At 39.9% G+C, this 19,198-nt stretch overlaps 2 protein-coding genes across 3 annotated transcripts in view; both read right to left on the bottom strand.

Annotated features, from left to right (window-relative positions):
* Positions 1-185: 185 nt before the first annotated feature.
* mybphb (myosin binding protein Hb) lies at positions 186-12,342 on the bottom strand. Its single transcript, XM_080025540.1, has 12 exons — positions 12,010-12,342; positions 8,348-8,482; positions 7,506-7,673; positions 4,317-4,405; positions 4,004-4,199; positions 3,706-3,845; positions 3,378-3,537; positions 2,835-2,971; positions 1,565-1,751; positions 1,370-1,435; positions 677-705; positions 186-588 (listed from the first exon to the last, which is right to left on the bottom strand). Exons 1-10 carry the CDS (start codon positions 12,296-12,298, stop codon positions 1,392-1,394), a joined length of 1,545 nt encoding a protein of 514 aa, XP_079881666.1. The 5' UTR covers positions 12,299-12,342; the 3' UTR covers positions 186-588; positions 677-705; positions 1,370-1,391.
* A 524-nt stretch (positions 12,343-12,866) lies between these two features.
* nav1b (neuron navigator 1b) overlaps positions 12,867-19,198 on the bottom strand; it is a gene marked incomplete at its 5' end in the record, with an annotated part of 57,681 nt that continues 51,349 nt past the window's right edge. For both annotated transcript variants that reach the window (XM_080026133.1, XM_080026134.1), the window contains 7 exons: positions 12,867-16,129; positions 16,240-16,437; positions 16,613-16,731; positions 17,355-17,551; positions 18,252-18,323; positions 18,646-18,800; positions 18,910-19,145. In XM_080026133.1, the coding sequence (XP_079882259.1) occupies positions 16,046-16,129; positions 16,240-16,437; positions 16,613-16,731; positions 17,355-17,551; positions 18,252-18,323; positions 18,646-18,800; positions 18,910-19,145 (1,061 nt within the window). In that variant the 3' untranslated portion in view covers positions 12,867-16,045. The remainder of the gene's footprint in view (positions 16,130-16,239; positions 16,438-16,612; positions 16,732-17,354; positions 17,552-18,251; positions 18,324-18,645; positions 18,801-18,909; positions 19,146-19,198) is intronic.

Here is a 19,198-nt window from a genome sequence, read left to right as displayed (position 1 = left end):
ACCCTCTAAGTTATGCTTTCAATTAACTTGACAAGTTCTAGGAAACCCATACAAAATTATGAAATATATCAGGAATGACGGACTTATAAATAAGTTATATTATAATAAATTTATATTAAATAATTTATAATACCCGATATGTTAAGCACACTATAAACAGTAGTAACCTTCACAAGATCTACTGGTGGATATTTTTATTTTAAGAAAAAAACACTACTGAAAAAAAATCCAGAAATTAAATTATTTATTGATATAAACACATAGTTTTTAGATGTAGTTTTACTGTGAAAAACAGAAACATTCATAGAGTACAATTATTTCATGTACACCTAGACTGGCAAGATGACCAGCCAAGGAGGGACAGTATTTGGAACATGGTATACATTGTTTACCGAGAAAATTGTTTGGGAAAAAGCTGATTATGGACATGGATAAGGATTTATTTATGTAGTGAACGATAAAGGCATAAAGCGACAACAATTGTTCATCCTAATGGGGTAACACTCGACAAGAGCTCACAGGCAACAACCCTTTGGTAGTGTGGTCACCAGCCATATATACATTTTCTTCCAGGAATCCAGCACCTTCCTGTTAAGATATAGAAACAATTTAAACTTTAAAAATCTCAATTCACTGTTGAGGACAACAATTTAGAAATTCTAAATGTGTAACTCACCTTATGCTGCATAGGTCATTCCTCAGCTCCTAATTTGGGAATGCAACAGATGAACACATTACGTGTTAAAAAAGGAAGGCAGTACTGCATTTGTGGAGATAGCAGAGATTAAGACCACATAAAACAATTCAAGGAAATAAGGCATGAATAAAGATAAATATAAAATTTTAAAGATTAGATTTATTCAGCAATTAAATGGTATAAAGAACAACCACATTATGCAGATTAAAGCTCAAAAAAGGGTCAATCTGTGTCATTATTAGGACAGTCCTTAAACAAAATGCTGAGCCCTTAAAAAACTGCTGCTGCTGCTGAGTCGAGGAAATGTGATGTCACATAACACATGAGAAGCTCTAACAAGTTTAATTTATGGGTGCTACCTCTTGGACATGTTCAGTGGCAGAGGCCACCTTTTCCAAGTTTAGTGCCCACCATGTATGGACAGTAAGGCATGCAGATAGCAGATGTCAACTCAGGGCTCATATATAGATCAACCTATCCGATACATCAAGAATCATTGTTAACATTTCATTGAATGAATTGCATACATTTCTATTTTTAACCAACATTTTATGAATACACTATATTCTGTAATAAGGAGTAAAGGCACTTAGATTTAGTTTTTGAATTGAGTGTATAAAGCAAGCAATGCAATAATAGGAATATTCAAATAAGACCCCAACACATCCTGACCTGTGAGAATCCGAATGTTGACCTATTCCTTTTCTTTTTCAGCATCTGCACCTGCAACTACAGGCTCTGTTTGGCAGAAAGACAATTTATTAGCTTTCAGAAGGTTAAAACTTGAATACTTGTAACTTAAACAGCAGTTTGACACCCATATATAGATGAAAAAAAGTTGTTGTTTTTTATTCGATCTCAACTTACGTTTGACCTCCAGCCTGCAGCTGACGACATCTTCTCCGTGAGCGTTCTTGGCTTTGCAGCAGTACACACCTCCGTCATAGTTACCGGGCCTACGGATCTCCAGAGAGCAGATACCCTGGACACAGATCTGCCTGTACTTGGGGTCGTCTCCAATAATCATTTGGTTCTTCGTCCATATAACTTTGGGCTGTACCAACAACAACAAGAAAAAATTATATAAGCAAAACATAGGATTCTTGCATGTTTTCCAGCAGTAGTATGGTCACGGTATTAATACATCTCAGCTCCTAACAAATAAACAAGCTGTAGTGGTGTTTCTATTTCTGTTTGTGCTTCATGGCACGACAAAACCCTTTTGATTGAAGTCGACACACAGCACATACTGAGTTTGGGAGTTTTAATGGCACTAATATGGTCAGGGCCTCCTGGGGCCGCATAGGGAATGTTACACATGTGACCCAGCTTCTCAGCTGACTTACAACCCTGAAGGCCTCTTCTACTTGTACAAATGCTTCAGAAGCAAAGAATACCAATTCATGCATTCTCTTCAAAACCAATTACACTACTGTCCTGTTGGCAAGCTGGTGGGATTATGAGCCCAACAGAACATGACAGGCTCAGACAGCAAGCTAACAAGGCCAGTCGAGGATTTTAGCAGATCATAACACATTCACAGCTTAATAGAGCTGCTGACAAGTGGTGTGAACAGTGGCGTCACTTGAGTTACAGTAACATTGAACAAACACTGAATGATCACTTCAGTTTGAAAAGTTCTGCATCTCACTTCACCAAAGGCGAGGAGGTTATCAATGGTTTCATAGTTTTAAGCCATTGCATAACAGCCAAACATGATCCCAAATATATGATTCTGGTTTTGGACTGCAACCCTACCTCCGAGGGAGCCTTTCTTTTTCGATTATTTTACAACTAATTTAATGATCATCACATTGCAGTGACTTGTTGTGATAACTTATCACAGCAAGCACACGGCCAATGTTTCTATATTTGTCAAATGTCAGCAGCGAATGAGGTTTGTTTTTCAATGGACACTGAATTGGAAGCTGAAACATGCTATATTAATCAGCTACATTTTTCCAGGAAAACAAACTTGGAAATCAAAGTGTGTTAGGTTTTTTTAAGAATAAGATCAGTTTTTCAAAAGGTTAAGTCTTGAAGTTTGACTTCATCAAAAAGTTCCAGTGCTCGATTTTATCGCTGTCATCATTTGGCATGACATGATAATGGTCCAGCTTTAAATATGTTACTCTACCCTTGGGGTTCCCCTGACGGAGCACAGCAGCTTGGTGCTGTAGCCAACGGTGGTGGATCTGTCGTTCAGAATGGTGGTGAACTTTGGTGGCTCGTTGAAGTCGCGTTCCTGGTACACAGGAGGCTTGTAATCAATATCTGGACGATGGGAGAGAAACACACATGAAGCTACAACCATACACCTTATTTGATTTAACTGTAAATGTAAAGGGTATTTTGTTAGAATGATATTTGGGAGATCGTTACATCTCTGGTGCTACAGATCAATCTTAATGTCAGTTGTATATAGGATAACATCTTTGTCAATAAAGGGGCCTATGGCATAGGAATGGATTATACAATTTAGCTACTCAAATCTGGATCCATAACAAAATAACTTGAGCACCAAGTGCCACTTACTAGGTAAAAAAAAGGTATGAAGGACCTATGGGACGATTAATTCAGAGGAAATAGGGAAAAATTAAAGATACAATGTTCATACGTTGCTGCTGAATGAACAAAGTTATACATTTTGATTAGAGAAACAAAAAAAATTGAAATGTACCTGTCTTTAAGATAACGGCCTCCTCCTTTGCAATACAGACATCTTCACTCCTTCCAATCTTGTTTTCAGAAAACGCTCTGAACTTGTAGGTGTTGCCCATGATGAGGTCTGAGATTGTGGCATTCAGTCTATGGTAATGTTCCAACACAGTGAACCAGTCCTGAAGATGCACAACACACACAAAAAAAGAAGAAGACAAAGTGATGCATTAGCAGAGGGAGGGTTTGAGGATTCGGCAAGTACTGAGACAGGTGGGATCCTTCTCATGTTAATTGTCTGTTCTAATTTCTAAGGACCTTGGAGACACCCTCTGATACTGAAAACTCACTCCAGTCTTTTTGTCGGCCTTCTGGATTGTGTACCCTGTGATTTCGGTGTTTCCATTGTCCTTGGGGGGAGTCCACTCCAGAGCAACATTGAAGCCCCAGGTATCCACAATCTTGATACTGGCAGGAGGCCCGGGCAGCTCTGTGAACAACCGGGCACTCATTAGGGATTACGCATTACGTCAATAGTGTCAAATCCCATCTCACCAAAATAAAGATATATCGGCCAATGGACAATTTGTCAATCTATTTTGGATCAGTTTTTTTTCTTTTTGCGTGCAATCTCAACATTTTGCTCACCAACAATTTGGAGGATGAGTGGAGCCTTGTCCTCAAAGTCGTCTACCTTCACGCACATCTCATACACGCCGGAGTCGTCTCTCTCTGATGTACGGATGAACAGGATGCTGTCTCTATCGCTGCTGCGGACGTTCACCCTCTTTGTGTCCAGGGGCTGCCCATCCTTTGACCAGGTGACCACAGGTTTGGGTTTGCCCTGGGAGAAGAAAAAAAATTAAATAAAAAATTCAAAAATCAGACGGAGAATTGTGAGAAGCTGTGTGGTTTTCATTCATCATGCATCCACTGGAATATGTAGCGGTGTTGGGCTTACTGTGAAGGGGATGGTTAGGTTGATCTTATCGCCGACTTGAGCGATGTATCTCTGCCTGAGGAAACGGGGCAAGCGGACCTTGGGGCGATCTAGAGACAAACACATTGAGAAGAAAGCAACTGATGATTATTATAGTAGGTAAACAGGTATGTCATTTATTCTTAGCCTTTCTGAAGTTATTTTTATTTGCCGCCTCCATCGGTGATCAGTGAAGGATTACTCGAATCAGGTAAGAGTATTATGGAGTGAAGCAAAAGGACTTAACTTTTATTTGTGACCAACAAATCGATAAATCTGCCAGGCCTATCTAAGCTCATTTAAGCCACGGAATTTCGCTGGTGCCATCAGGGTGTGTCTGTGCTTTAACTGGTTGTAAAAAGTAAATGTGTCCTTTAGTCCTCTATCCCTTTTGCTATGTATCTGTCTCCTCTGTAGTGCATACTTCTCATTGCATGTTCAAAAGCAACGATACAGATCATGGGACACGTAGGACTCTAAACATTTTCAAGAAGGTAAATCAGTTTTTATTTATACAACCCAATATCACAAATAGCCTTTTTGCCTTAGTGGGCTTCACAGTCCCTACACAATATGACACAATTGGACCCTAGGCTCGACTAAGGAAAACTCCCAGCAAAAGAAATACCTTTAACGGGGAAAACATGTCTATGCTCTGTCTAAATAAGTTACATTTTTTATTTTTTAAGACGACAATCTATAAAAAACTGGATAGTTAAAATGTATTTATGCAGGTATGTAGGATTTTCGGCTGTATGAATGAATGAATGAATGAATTAATTAATTTTTATTATTGTGTCATGTCCAAACAAGGACCCATCCCCTTTGGGATTATAAGACACCAACAACTGTATCAAATTCAAATGATAACATTCACTTCCTGTAAATGGTGATCACATTTCACTGTTTGTATGTTGTATTTGTGTCCATGTTGTGCCTGCATTTTATATCTGTTCACAATGCATACATCTATTCAATATAGATCATAAAATAGTAATCTAATGTCTTAAGTGTTCTTCTCCATATTTGCTCATTTTATATTCACCCAAACTCATCATGCATTTGTGGTTCGTTGTCCTGTATTGCAAGCTGACAGGCTGGCAAGTAAAATTGCCTTCACATGAAATTCGATAAGGGCATGTGTAATTCTGCAGGTAGGAAGTTAAAGTCAATATAAATATTAATAGGTATGAGAATATCATAGGTGTGAGATGTCCTGGTTGACATCATATCTATGTACCTTAATAGTTTTTAATGGGTCCAAAATAGCCCATGAATTATCATAAAAAGAAAACTATGATGATAGTTGGCCACTATGATGTTTGAAAGGAATCTTAACCCTGGATGTATCTTGCTCATGCTCCTTAGTAAAAAATGATTTAGTGAGAAGCACCACCTGCTGAGTTCAGCGGAACATATTTTTCAGTACTAAAAAAAGCGGACGTGTACTGTACTACTTACTACATAACCTCCCAAATGACGCATGAGCTTCAGTTACTCCCCCACCAAAATGAGAAGGCGTTACAATCATAGATGACTTAAGCAGGACTCATTAGACATAAATGAAAAAAGGAAAGAAAAGTAAGATGATGTCAAAAAAAATACACCACATGTCAAGTGTCTTATCACTTTGTACGGAGAAGATTAGCCTTAATGAACATTACCCCTGTGAAGTCTGTGGCATGTTTCAAAATAAACAGAGGATCTCGGGAAGTGTCAGGAGATTTGGGCGCCACCTGAGAGGTTAAGATCCATGTCCACCACCCCCACCCACCAGTTCTGTCCGTATGCAGAGACAAGACACATTGGAATGTACCATCCAACCCTTCCCCCCTGCAGCCCCCACCTGCTTGCAGTAGGATCACTTGTCGCCATCAATCTCATGAAAGAAGCAGCCTGACAACTCCCTCAGCTTGAATCCTGGCAGGGATCACAATGACATGCCAGCCACTCCACAGAACAAACCTGTGATACTGGAGGGCAACATCCCAACCATTTTTCCAAAGCTTCTTTGTTATTTTGTCGGAAACCATTCATACGGTTAATCTATATGTAGACCTGCCACTATGCTGCACATTCCGCTGAACATGGACTGTTAAAATATTGCCCACCCAGCGGGGATCAAGTTGCCCCCCTCCCTTAAGCTCTCCATTACGCATAACGATGATTTGTGAGTGAGCCTCAGTAACGCAGCTCCTCCTTTTAGAACCCTTGGTGGCCAATGGTCACTTCATCGCGAACCACTTTAGATACGTTTAACACTGTTAGGTGTGTGGCATCGCATCAGTAAAACCATCTACTGTACGTGTGTTATTACAACACTATGGTTTGGTTGGAAGGAGTCGGAAGGCCCCAGTTTTATGCCGTTGACACAGTGCGTGCAGTGACATGCCAACAGGACATGGACAGCTGAGAAGAAAACATTGCTGAGCTGCTTCGGTTTGACTCCTGCACTTCAAAACTACCCTATCCTCTAATGAAAGGCCCTGTAAAGTTTCACCCTCAGCAGTGTGAAATAGTATCTTGTATATGTGCTGAAATTTACAGATGGATCAAGCTAATCTAGAAGCACCTGAGTGAAAGTTTATTACAAATCTAAATACATGTGTATTTTTCATTAAAATGAGACCTTTTGCAGTTTGTTTTAAAATTAAAAAATATCTTGACTCATGTTGGACCCTCAAATCCTCAAACCATGTATCCTCAAATGTAGAGAGAAAATAGCCTCATAATGACTTTTACATTCTGATTCAACACATATTCGTGACTATTGTACCTTAATACAGTTTGTAATTAAAATTGTTTTTACTGTAACTTATTTCTCAATTCACTTTATATTGAAAATAGTAGTTGATGCATTGAAAAAAAAATGCATTTTGCACAGCTTGTGCATAGTCAGTGGCTCCCCTTCTTGGACATACACAAATATAGAAAATGCTCATATTGTAGAAGTTTTCTTATCCATATGAGGCATATGTTCTCTCCTTTATTTCGCTTCTATGGCACTTCATTTCCCATGTTTGTGATCAACAAGTGAATATTTTCCTGTGATTTTTTACTTTAATAACGGAGTAGGCAGCTGATTTCCCGTGCTGACTCTTTTGTTACAATAAATCTTTAGTTCTGTTACTGGCCATGCTTTAGCAATCATACTTTCTGAACTCTTCTTACCAGCAACCTCCTTCACCAAGACAGCCTCGGGAAGGGCTACAGCGGGGCTGCGGCCGCCAGCGTTCACAGCCACCACACGGATCTTCAGACGGTCACCAGTGGTCTGGTTCTTGATAACGTAGCGGCAGGACTTCTGCAGATCCTCATTGACTGCTTTCCAGTCCTCAGCTGAATGGGAAATGTACAAAATAGACAGATAAGTTATTTATTTTGATATTAAATTATTAAGACTGTGGTTATAGAGTTGGCCCACTGTGTAAACTGCGGGCGGACTGAGAGGGACCTATCTAATTCATAAACAATACATCGTCACGATAGTTTATAATGGAAATAAAGTGTTTATGTTTGACAAAAATGTCCTGTAAAATTACATTGCTGGTCTTTGGGAAATCAGAATCACGCCCCGTCTGCTAAATCAAGCCTACATTGAAAGGCTGCTGGTATTGGCTTAGGGCTGTAAGTCTAAAAGCAGGACCTCTTGCAAGACCACTGTGGCTACAGAAATGCCTCTTTCCTTGTAGGGAGAAGTAAGGTAGCTCATGTTATAGCTCTGCAGGGTGACACTTCTGGGACAGCTGCAACCAATATGGCTGACCCACATTAAAACAGTTATTTAACATGCCCCCTAGTGAATTTTAAAAGAATTTAAACAGACACAATTATAGATATAAGCTATATAATGATATTTCAATTAGAAACCTAGATAAGCTTTTGAAATAAAACCTTTAAAGATCATTTAAAAAAGGCAGTTGTTATTTTTGTCACTATGTATTAATAATCCAACCCCTTCCATGCTAATGCCACTGTGGAGTGCACCTGGTCAAAAACAGAGACAGACTTACTTCCGTCCTTGCAGACTTCAATGGTGTATCCATCCAGACCGGTGTGTCCGACTTCGGCTGGCTGGCTCCAGATGATAGAAACTGAAGTGTCATTCTTGTCCTCAATAAACAGTTCAAGGGGAGCGCTGGTGGGCTCTGCAAATGCCAAAAACAATTCATTATTCAACTGATATTTGCAAAATAACAACGTAAATCCTTCAAATCAAAAATATATTCAATCTGAGGTCTGTGAGAGCTGATGACGCAGTTCTTAATTTTTACGCTGTTTTTTTATTTTTTAAAGAACACAAGTTGAAAGTGGATTTATATCACTCTGAGATGAAGTGTTCTTACTGAATAGAGGGGTTACCTTTGGGTGGAGGTGGTGGAGGGGAGGGTGCTTTTGGCTCTTCTGGGGCAGCTTCAGCTGATGTTAAATAGGCATTTGCATTATTATTGGCAGCATGTTATGAGCGGAGCGATGCCACAGCATCAAATCAAATTCAGTTGTGTACCTCACAGCTCCCCATTAAGGGCTACTACTAATGAGAGGTTAAATCCTGTACAGTGCTAATGCTGGAGTCCTTTAATCCAATATGCCTCAATTGACAAAATCATCGTGGATATTTAAAAGAGAGAGGAGAGAACTGAATCATGTTTTGTTTTGTTGCAGGTTGGTTTACCATCGGCAGGTGCTTCGCCGTCAGCAGCGGGAGCAGCTTCCTCTGCGGCTGGAGCTGCGGCAGCTATTGTTAAATGTTAGATATTATTGATTAATGCAATGAGCAAATGGGACATGTTGTACCAGATAATAATGCGTGTGTTTAGACTGAAGACTGTGTTCAAAGTGTTGTAATGTAGTCAGTTAGTGACGTTAGCTCTACAATAAGGGGTTGAATATTCAAATTCTATTCTACTTGTATGAAATATCTGCTGTGGCTCATGCGACAGTCTGCTTTACCATCAGCGGGGGCCTCTGCGACAGCGGCCGGCGTTTCCTCAGCAGCGGGAGCAGCAGCTGATGTTAGATGTTTGAAGATATTAGCATAAGATTTTAGTGCAGTTACTGTAGCAGGTTGACGGTTCAAGATTGACTCATTCTTAGATAGGCTCTATTATTTATTCATTCTACTCATTAACTCTCATTTAAAGTCTATTATTCCACTCTTCTTTCTTTACCATCAGGGGCAGCAGCAGGTGTTTCTTCTGCGGTAGGAGCAGCAGCTAATATTAGATGTTAGGAGATATGAGCATTAGTTAGAAGTGTAGTTAGCTATTGGCCAACTGTAGGATGTGGACAGTCTAGATTGCATAGTCATAGGATGTCTGTGATTCCACTCTGTTTTACCCTCAGCGGGGGCCTCAGGTGCAGCGGCAGGCGTTTCCTCTGCAGCAGGCGCGGCAGCTGATGTTAAAGGTTAGAAGACGTAAGCATTAGATGTTACAGAGTTAGCTTTACTGTAGGACGTTGTAGTTTAAAGCTATAGTGTGTAACTTATGAACGCATGTCAGTTACATTCAAGCCATCGACAAATTATTTTGCCAAAGTTGATTACGCCTATCTGTTCCCCAGAACTCTCTCTGTATTTCTCAGTATGGCAGTGTCTACAAACTGGTGTCGCCCACTTCCCCGACACTGGCGCAGGAGCTCAGCCAAATACATAATATTCAATGATCTAATGTATACGCCGACATTGTTGTTGTAATTAGTCAGAATTCCCCATAGAGGTAACATAAGTTACGTACTATAGCTTTAGATAATATTATATGTATCAATCCCAGGATAGTCCATTTTACCATCAGCGGGGACCTCAGGGGCAGCAGCTGGCGTTTCCTCAGTAGCAGGCGCGTGGGCTAATATTAGAGGTTAGGAGACGTGAGCATTAAATATTAGTGTAGTTAGGCTTTACTGTAGAAGGTGGACAGTTCAAGATTGCATAGTCATAGGATTTCTGTGATTCCACTCTGTTTTACCCTCAGCGGGGGCCTCAGGTGCTGCGGCAGGCGTTTCCTCTGCAGCAGGCGCGGCAGCTGATGTTAAAGGTTAGAAGACGTAAGCATTAGATGTTACAGAGTTAGCTTTACTGTAGGACGTTGTAGTTTAAAGCTATAGTGCGTAACTTTGAATGAATGACAGTTACATTCAAGTCATTGAGTTGGCCAAAGTTGATTAAGCCTATCAGATCCCAAAACTCTCTCTGTATTGCTAAGTATGGCCGTGTTTACAAACTGGTGTCGCCCACCTCAACCGACACTGGCCCAGGAGCTCAGACCAATACATAGCCTAAGAATAAATTACCTCACGTAGATTGTAGTTGTAATTACTCAGAATTACTTACTTGTTCTGGCAACAGACGTTAGGCACTATAGCTTTAGATAATATCAAAGATATGTGTCAATCCCAGGATAGTCTATTTTACCCTCAGCGGGGGCCTCAGGGGCAGCAGCTGGCGTTTCCTCAGTAGCAGGCGCGGGAGCTAATATTAGAGGTTAGGAGACGTGAGCATTAAATATTAGTGTAGTTAGGCTTTACTGTAGGAGGTGGACAGTTCAAGATGGAATATTTATAGGATTTCTGTGATTCCACTCTGTTTTACCATCAGCGGGGGCTTCTGCAGGAGCAGCAGGCGTTTCCTCTGCAGCAGGTGCGGCAGCTGATGTTACAGGTTAGAAGATGTCAGCATTAGATATTAGTGGTTAGCTTAACTGTAGGACGTTGAAGTCTACATAATACTTGTATAAGTTATCTGCTAATCCTCGGATAGTCTGTTTACCCTCAGCTAGGGCCTCAGGGGCAGCAGCTGATATCGGGGGTTAGGAGATGAGCATTAGGTGTTAGTTTAGTTATTTTTGCCATAGTAGCCTACACTGAAGTTCAAATAATATGTAGGCTCTCTATCAATCCTATAAATCTGTTGTACCCTCAGGGCAGCAGTTGGCTTTTCTTCTGTTGCAGGCGAAGCAGCTGTTATTAGACGTTAGGAGATATTAGTGTGCAGTTATTTACTGTAGGACGTTCACATTTACTAATAATACTTGTAAAAGATCTCTGACAATCCGCTGTGTTTCTTCTGTGGCAGGAACAGCAGCTGATAGAAGTAGATGTATAACATTTTGAAAATTGTACATGACATTTTCAAAATGTTATAAAAGAGGTTAAATCTATTGAAAAAAAAGAGAGACAGTTACAAGCAGAATAGGTGAGTTGGTTAATAAGTTCAGATGGTAGGTTATACCCTGAACCACCATGGTATAACATCTGAACTTATTAAGATAAGGGTTCTTAATGTTTGTTTGTTAGGCGACAAGAAGAAGATCACGAAGGCAGGCTATTAAAGCGCACATTAGCAAGGACTTTACAAGTCAACAAGACAAAGTTTTGCGCAATGGAAGCGCAAAAAGCGCACGAGGATGACTTTCAGCAAAGATCAGGCGGATTATGCAGTAACCATGTGTTTTATGTCGATGGATAACATTTCTTACGCACGGCACCTTCGCACTGAGAGCGCGCGTGCGTAAAGGTCACCGCGTGCTTACCGTGGGACGAACCGACTGCTTTGGCCTTAATTAAAAAGGTACAACAACTAATCCAAGACACATTCTGTGAGAAATAAAATATGTGGCCATGATGTACAATTTGACTGTAACTCATGGCACGAACGCCCCTTCGCTCGGTGCATTACCATCAGCGGGTGGAGGGGTGGGGGGTTTGGGCTCCTCAGCTGGTGGGGCAGCTTCGGCCTCAGCTGGTGCAGCTTCGCCCTCAGCGGGGGCTCCTTCTGCTGGGGCGGCTTCAGCTGGGGCGGCTTCAGCTTCAGCAGGGGCAGCTTCAGCAGGGGCAGCTTCAACAGGGGCAGCCTCGACCGGTGCTGGCTCTGGGACGGGCTCAGGTGCTGGCTCTGCAGCCTTCTCCTCTTTCTTGGCTGGCTCTTTCTTAGCCGCCTTCTTGATCGGGGCAGGCTTGGACGGCATGTTGATGGTTGCTGATTCCCAACTCGGTAAAGTCCTTTAAAAAAAAACCCTGTATCCAATGCCGGTATCCCCGCGGGGTTGGAAGGTTTATATAGGGCTCAGGAGGCTCAGGCTACGCCCTCCAATGAGTCACTTGGAATAGATACTGGACCCTAAAGACCCAAGCCCCATGTCTGTTTGTCTCACTCATCAACACTAACTGAGTCTACTTAAATATTCCATGATGGCCTACTTCACCACAACTAAATAAATAAAACATATATATGTGTTTATTTTTAAATCAAGGATTAGACAATCATTATTGATTTTTAATGTTTTATACTTCATATGTTGTGCATTGATTGATACTGAACAATTACTTTTTTTTAACAAATAGAATAATTTTATTTTGACTTTATTATACTTAAATATGAATGCAAATGCATTACTATGGCATTTTATACTCAAAATAACAGTCTTATTAAAATGACACAAAGGCAGAAGCAGAATAAATATAACATGTATTTTATTGATTCCAACAACCAGTGATAGGTGGATGAAAGCCTTCAGAAACATGCCATATCGATGTACTGGATGCAACTCTGAAGAAATACCTTTATCTCAAGGATGAACCACCCTTCCTCCTCCCAAATGATTGTTGCCGCATCCAGAATGCTGACCTATTTACAATCTTTACAATGATATCCTGTACAAAATAGAGAAATAAGGTTTTGAAAAGGATTCCTTAGAAAAAAAAGAAAAGAAATATCAAATATCTGAGTAGTAAAAAGGAAAACATTATCTATAATGATTTTCCTAGACAATACATTAATGTTAACATAGCAACACAGCAAGTTTACATGCATTTACAACACTTAGAAACCCTTAACATTTGCACATCAGTGACATTAGATACCTCATAACATTTTAATTTTTTTTTGTTAAGTCTACAACACGCTTTGCAAAAATATGACTATTCAGCAACCTGTATTGGCTTAATATATCCGATTACTTTCTTTATCCAGGTTGATCTTGCTTCAAAATCAACTATGCAAACATTGCAGTGCTGATTCTTGCCAACTATTTCAGGCTCATTATTAGATTTTTAATCTATTTTTAATCTTTTTTTGTTTGTTTATCGTCATTTGACCATTTACAAGTCCAGTTGTGGTTCTTTTTTGCCATTCATAAGGACTTAACACATGAAGCAAACAACTTCCAAACAGCTTAGTTTCTTGAACTCATTCTATTAACCCTGTTCTCAATGCATCGCCAAGCAAATCCTTCTCTCTTTAAGGCTAAAAACAAGCTTCCACTTTATTCCTGCAATGTAATTTGGTCCAAAATAAGAAATCAAAGACAGACCAGATGAAAACACACAGCGTTTGTTTGTGAAGTTCAGACATTTGTTGATTGCCAACACCAAGTAGAAGTTGCTGCATAGTCCAGATACACTAGTTTGCAAACACAAATCACAGCTACTACAGAGCAACAGGCACAATAACCAGTGAATGAGATGAGAAGCTTGTGCTGATGGATTTTGCAGAAACAGACCTGGTTGAGGTTGGTAACACTGTCTAATATGAGAAATATTTACAATAACTGACATTTTTATCAATCTGCATGTGGCCAGTGTGAGAGTCGCTGGCCATTTTGGCATCTTTTTGTTCTCTGAAGTTCTTTATTCATTTTTTTTTGTTAAGGAGGTGACCAATCAAAGCTGCGGATTATCTTGATTCATTGTGTTAGCCTTACACAAACAGTGCAATACCAAAGCTCAGACACAATTAAAACTTTCTTACCAAGCTGTCATAAAAGTGGTCCGACATTCATTTACAGGATTTATGTACATGTGATGTTATGTCTAACAAGGACACAGCTTGGGAACAGGGGAATTAATTTCGAGACCACAACTTGTCATTTACTCCGTTAGGGCTTCTTCACAAATACCTACACAACATACCTTTGAGAGTTGTGGTATCTTTACATTTTTGCTCGACTTCAAACACAAACTCTTCATAATCAGTTTGTTACTGTGTTGTGTACCCAAAATGTTTTACTGTACAACATCAGCAGGCATGGGCACGCACAATACAATGTCTCACATGACTTCACTGCCCCTATAAGCAATATCTCCAACAATACAGCTTAAATGATATCGACTTTTTTTCTAGATCTCTTTTCACAATTCTATAGCATTTGAATGTTCCGACACTAACCTCTTTTCTAACCTAACCTGTAAGTCTATATGACATTTCTTCAACACTTGAACAGTTTGGGACATTATTAAAGAGCACCATAAATATATCTAAATTATGATAATAAGCATGAGTGGCATTAAGAATGAGATTTGTTAAGTCTGTTTGTGAAGAGCATGAACAAATGAAATGGACATAGGTAGCTTAAACGTCCCTCTACTCAGTCATCGTTAAACGTGTTTTGCAGGGGAGCTTTGCGATAAGGCGTCCTTTAGAAAAAGCACCCACTAGATGATTTATACTTTTAAATGGTCTTTTATAACTGTTTTATATACATTCAAAGTTTAACTTAAACCTGTAACTCGACAGTCAATATGCATGGTTAAAGTATTTGGTTCAGTATATTAGATATTTGCACCAACTAATGCAGACAAAATAACTGCGATATAGCCCGATTGTATGTACATAATATATACAATAACTAATCTGAATATGGGGGGCAAGCTTTAAAACAAATCTACTCTCTACTGAACACATTTTACAGAAAAAAAAAACTCCTGAATTGGATTCAATTAGCATTTGCTACTTATGTTTAATCATAGGTGTTTGTGATGTTAAATTATCCCTGCCTTTCTAATACCTGATATATATGGCAACATTGGTGACACTGCTTGTTTTGAATAAGGCAGTTCATAAAAACTGAAATTAAGTGCTTGAAAAATGAATAAATTAGTTTTTCCTTAAGTAAGAGCATGACAGCATGTTGTTTAAACTTGTAAGCCATAAAAAGATCAATAATGTCATATTGTAATAGAAACGATGATTAATTGACATAAATAACGTAGTGAGTTGAAGAAGTAACCTAGTAGTTTTAAATTAGCTGGGATGATATTTGATGAAAGCACCAGTCTGCTGAAGTTAAGGTGACACCGACGTCTTTGTTCTTAAGACATTCCCTTTCTTTCACCTGCTCGGGTTGTAAGGTTTGTCAGGATTGCATATGTAAAATATTTGGCCTTCAAAGACTTATACAGTAGATACAGTATGTACCAAATAACTTTGGAATACAGTAGCGTCTGTCATGCCGTCATACTCTTCTTCCAAAATGAGTCACCATAATTAACAATAGCGCCTGTTGACATGCACTCCATATCCCACCATGCACTTGAGCACAAGACAGATCTGCGTGCGCTGCTGCAGAAATCACCTGAAGTTTAAGTGCTGACAGACGGTGAGTTTGGTAGTGATCTATTAGCACCAATCTAAGAAAACTGAGGGCTGACGCTGGGGTAAAGGAATATCAACTGGAGGGAATGTCATCCAACCATATATAAGAGTAAGTTAACATAATATAGCTTTGCATTCAAACCTATGAATAGTCTTACTTAAATAGTGTGTAATAACATGATTTGTAATTATGCAGCTAAATGTTTCACTAACTGCGGGAATGTAATTGAAATCCCCCTACAACCACTTCTGAAGGTTCATTTGCTCCTGAATGCAATGTGTCATTGCAGTGGACCAAAAAAGAAAAATTTGAAGTGCTAGGTGTTATGTCTAAGCTTTGTGTTCAAAGTTTAGGTAGGCCAGGGTCTTCTTTGTCTGGGGATTCAATGTAATTGGCAGCCTCTTGAAGTTTCAAAAGCATTGCCATCTACAACAAAGAGGAGAAGAGTTGAGAAATTAGCAATGCTAAAGGGAACATTTCAGTTTGAAGTATTAGATACAAATAACAAGAAAAGACCATGAAGTGACCTCTCTTACCAGTGGATCAGATTCCATAGAGCTTGGTGGAGTGTCCTTGTGCAACCTCTCCTCCAGGGTTTGACCTGGGCTGCTTGAACTGATGCTGGGGGGAGGCAGGTGAAATAGCTTTGCCTGGTCTTGCTGGGCAGAAGGCCAAGGCAAGGTGCCCCTTACCCACTCCACTGGGTCCTCCCATACCGCCTTCTGGCCGTGGACCTGAAGTGTCGCAACATACCAAGAACAGTAACATTAGAGCACAACATTTACAGTAACATTAGAGCACAACATTTACTGTGAAAAGTAAAATAAGCCACCAGCATGTTCCAAGCAATTATCTAAACTGATAAAAGATGGAGACCTTTTTCTGGATTTGCTGACTGTGGTTTCTCACCTTGATGCCGTCCTTGGCCCCCTCTTGCAAGTAAGGAATAATAGAGTGGTTCCAAAGGTCAATGAACCACGATCGAAACTCATCCACCGTGACTGGACAGGACAGGAAAAAGCAGGGGCCTGGGGAGACATGGGACGACAAAGAAGTACATTAAGGACACACACTGAGAAAAGTTTGACATCATTCACACAATTAAAGTACTCAATACTATAATGAAAACTCCTGTGTTGGAATGGATGGATTCAGCACGCTAATAGCTCCATAATTTGCGGAGAATTTGCACCAGCATTCTGACATATTTGCACCGGCATAATGGTATGCCGGCACTAACACACCCACACATTTGTCTCCTTTCTGCGTTAAATTGAATACACACATTCCTTTCCAGTGTTTCAGGTGACACGACACCATGCACTTTTACACACAGTGCCACCTGAAAAACTGGTCAGTTGCTTCATTAGGCCAGGATTTCATACCGGTGAAGACAAATTGCACCTATTTAATACACCAGCCTCAATGGTGATATACAGTAGCACCACTATAACTGCCTGTGGCAATTAGTGCTGGTCCTTGTGAAGTATTGGTATTTATAACTAAGCTTATCATCTGCTTGGCTAAGCAGTTTGCGTGAATTTCCCTCTTTGCGCCTGCTTTGTGAATTATCTTTTTCTCTCTTTTGCACAGGTTTAGTGGCCGCAATAGCAGCTCACTCATTTGGTGAATCTGGCCCTTAGTTTCATACCAATGAGGAAGTCCGACGTGCTGTGCTTCTCCAGGAAGGCGTGCAGATGATACCACAGCTTAGGAACCCAGTCTAACACCCTGATCAGGTCCTCGTTGGTCAAACTGCTTTCATCCTCCGACTCCATCAGCTTCCTGTGCAAGTAGCGCACCAGGAAGCCATTGGCTGGCTCCACATTATTGGAGAAAGTCACCATCCTGAGAAAAAGAAAGAAAAAGTCATATCAAAAAACAAACGAATAACGAAGGCTAGTTTATTAGCCAAATATTGGGTTAGCCATATCAATAATAATAGGTTTTAGTTAGATCCAAAGTAAAATACTGGTTGGACCATTTCCCGTGGCTATATCATTTTTATTCATCCAAGTGATAGTACCATTCAACTAAATGTATATAATAAATCATTCTGCTATTGCAACCTTTCATAATCAGTTTGAATAAACAAATTATTGTTACTTTGTTTTCATTGTTCAACCTCAGCCACAGAATTTGGTAAGTACACAAAAGTTTCAGATATGTAATTTTCATTAAAAAAAAGTTTAGGTAAACCATAACAAAGTCAATTGAATTACCGTTTGTTTTTTACTGGCAGTGAGCTCAATCAAACTGTTTTAAATCATGTCTTATCGGATTAGTCCTACATTTAAAACACATTAACTGTACTCTTGATTTGGTTTAAGACCTTTTTATTGTTTAAACTTTTGTACTCTATAGTTTGCTTCAAATCTCATCTCAGTGTAATCAGGACAAATTCAGCCTAAACCCATCAGACAATACTGTAGGAGAATTAGAGATCAATATTGTAAATAAGAAACTGTTCTTAATGTTTTATCTGGAAAAATAAAGGTTAAAAAAAATAAAAAATAAAAAACATCCCACAAAAGTGCCTTCAACCAACCTGAAGCTGAGATGGAGGCCATGATTTGCTATCATCTTCACTGGCTGATTGCTTGTTCCAATAATGTAAGGACTAAGGGCAGGAAAAAGAATGAAGTTTAGATACATTAAATCCCATAAACACTCTTGTAGCTACCTCAAAAAGGTTAATTTAGTCTAACTTGATCAATTAACGTGTATGTTCATGTAAATAGACTAGTATTCATTTGTTTGTACCTTGACATGTTATGACTACTTCCTGCAGTCTTCTTCAGATGTGTCAGATGTTGCTGTGACACGCGTTGTGTCAGCTGATGTTATAGACGACCATGTCAAGGTACAAACAAATTAATACTAGTCTGTTCACATGAACATACAAGTTACTCATGTAGCTAGTCTTGGTATGTGGAGCTTACCATTTGTGGTATTTGCAGGTTAGCGCACCATTGACAAGTTCACTGATTGAAGCAGGGTCATTAATGTCATCCAGAATAACTACAAGCGGGATTTCTGACATGCTGCTTTCCCGATCGATTTGATTGGCCAGGTTGGAAAGATAAAGCTGCAGATCCTGAGGAGAGAAAGTAGAAATAGGGAGGGTGAAGGAAGATGATTAGAACAAACTGACATGAATCTAACCACTTTTGAACGGACTCGTACGGGACATCAGTTTCGCTCACCTTGCATGACTGGCGATGCATGTTGAAAGTGGCCACAATGCCGGTGGTGACTTCGCGGGCGCTGCGATCCACCAGGTACTCAGCCAGTCGGGATGCGAGGTAGCTCTTACCTGTCCCGCTTGGGCCGGACAGGATGAGACGGCGGTGTTTAAGTAGCAGACTGATGTAGTGTTGCATCATGGGTTTGGGTATGAGGGTATGGAATACTAGGTTGTCCACACACTTCTCCTTTAAACCTGAACATAGTGAGGAAAAGTAAGATTAGACTGTGTTGTAATAAACACTGAGG

This window comes from Ammodytes marinus (genome assembly GCF_949987685.1).
Source record: "Ammodytes marinus genome assembly, chromosome: 4".
In the NCBI taxonomy this organism is placed as follows: domain Eukaryota; kingdom Metazoa; phylum Chordata; class Actinopteri; order Uranoscopiformes; family Ammodytidae; genus Ammodytes; species Ammodytes marinus.
The sequence above is the reverse complement of the archived record's forward strand: the minus strand, read 5'-3'. Positions and strand labels throughout refer to the sequence as shown.

What these genes read in the sequence shown, in the direction of transcription:
- mybphb (XM_080025540.1), bottom strand. Translation starts at nt 12,298, where the DNA reads ATGCCGTCCAAGCCTGCCCCGATCAAGAAGGCGGCTAAGAAAGAGCCA. An exon ending in TGAAGTCTGCAAGGACGGAA is followed by an intron (nt 7,674 to 8,347) that starts GTAAGTCTGTCT and finishes TTTCCCATTCAG; the next exon opens with CTGAGGACTGGAAAGCAGTC. An exon ending in ACTCATCCTCCAAATTGTTG is followed by an intron (nt 3,846 to 4,003) that starts GTGAGCAAAATG and finishes GGTTGTTCACAG; the next exon opens with AGCTGCCCGGGCCTCCTGCC.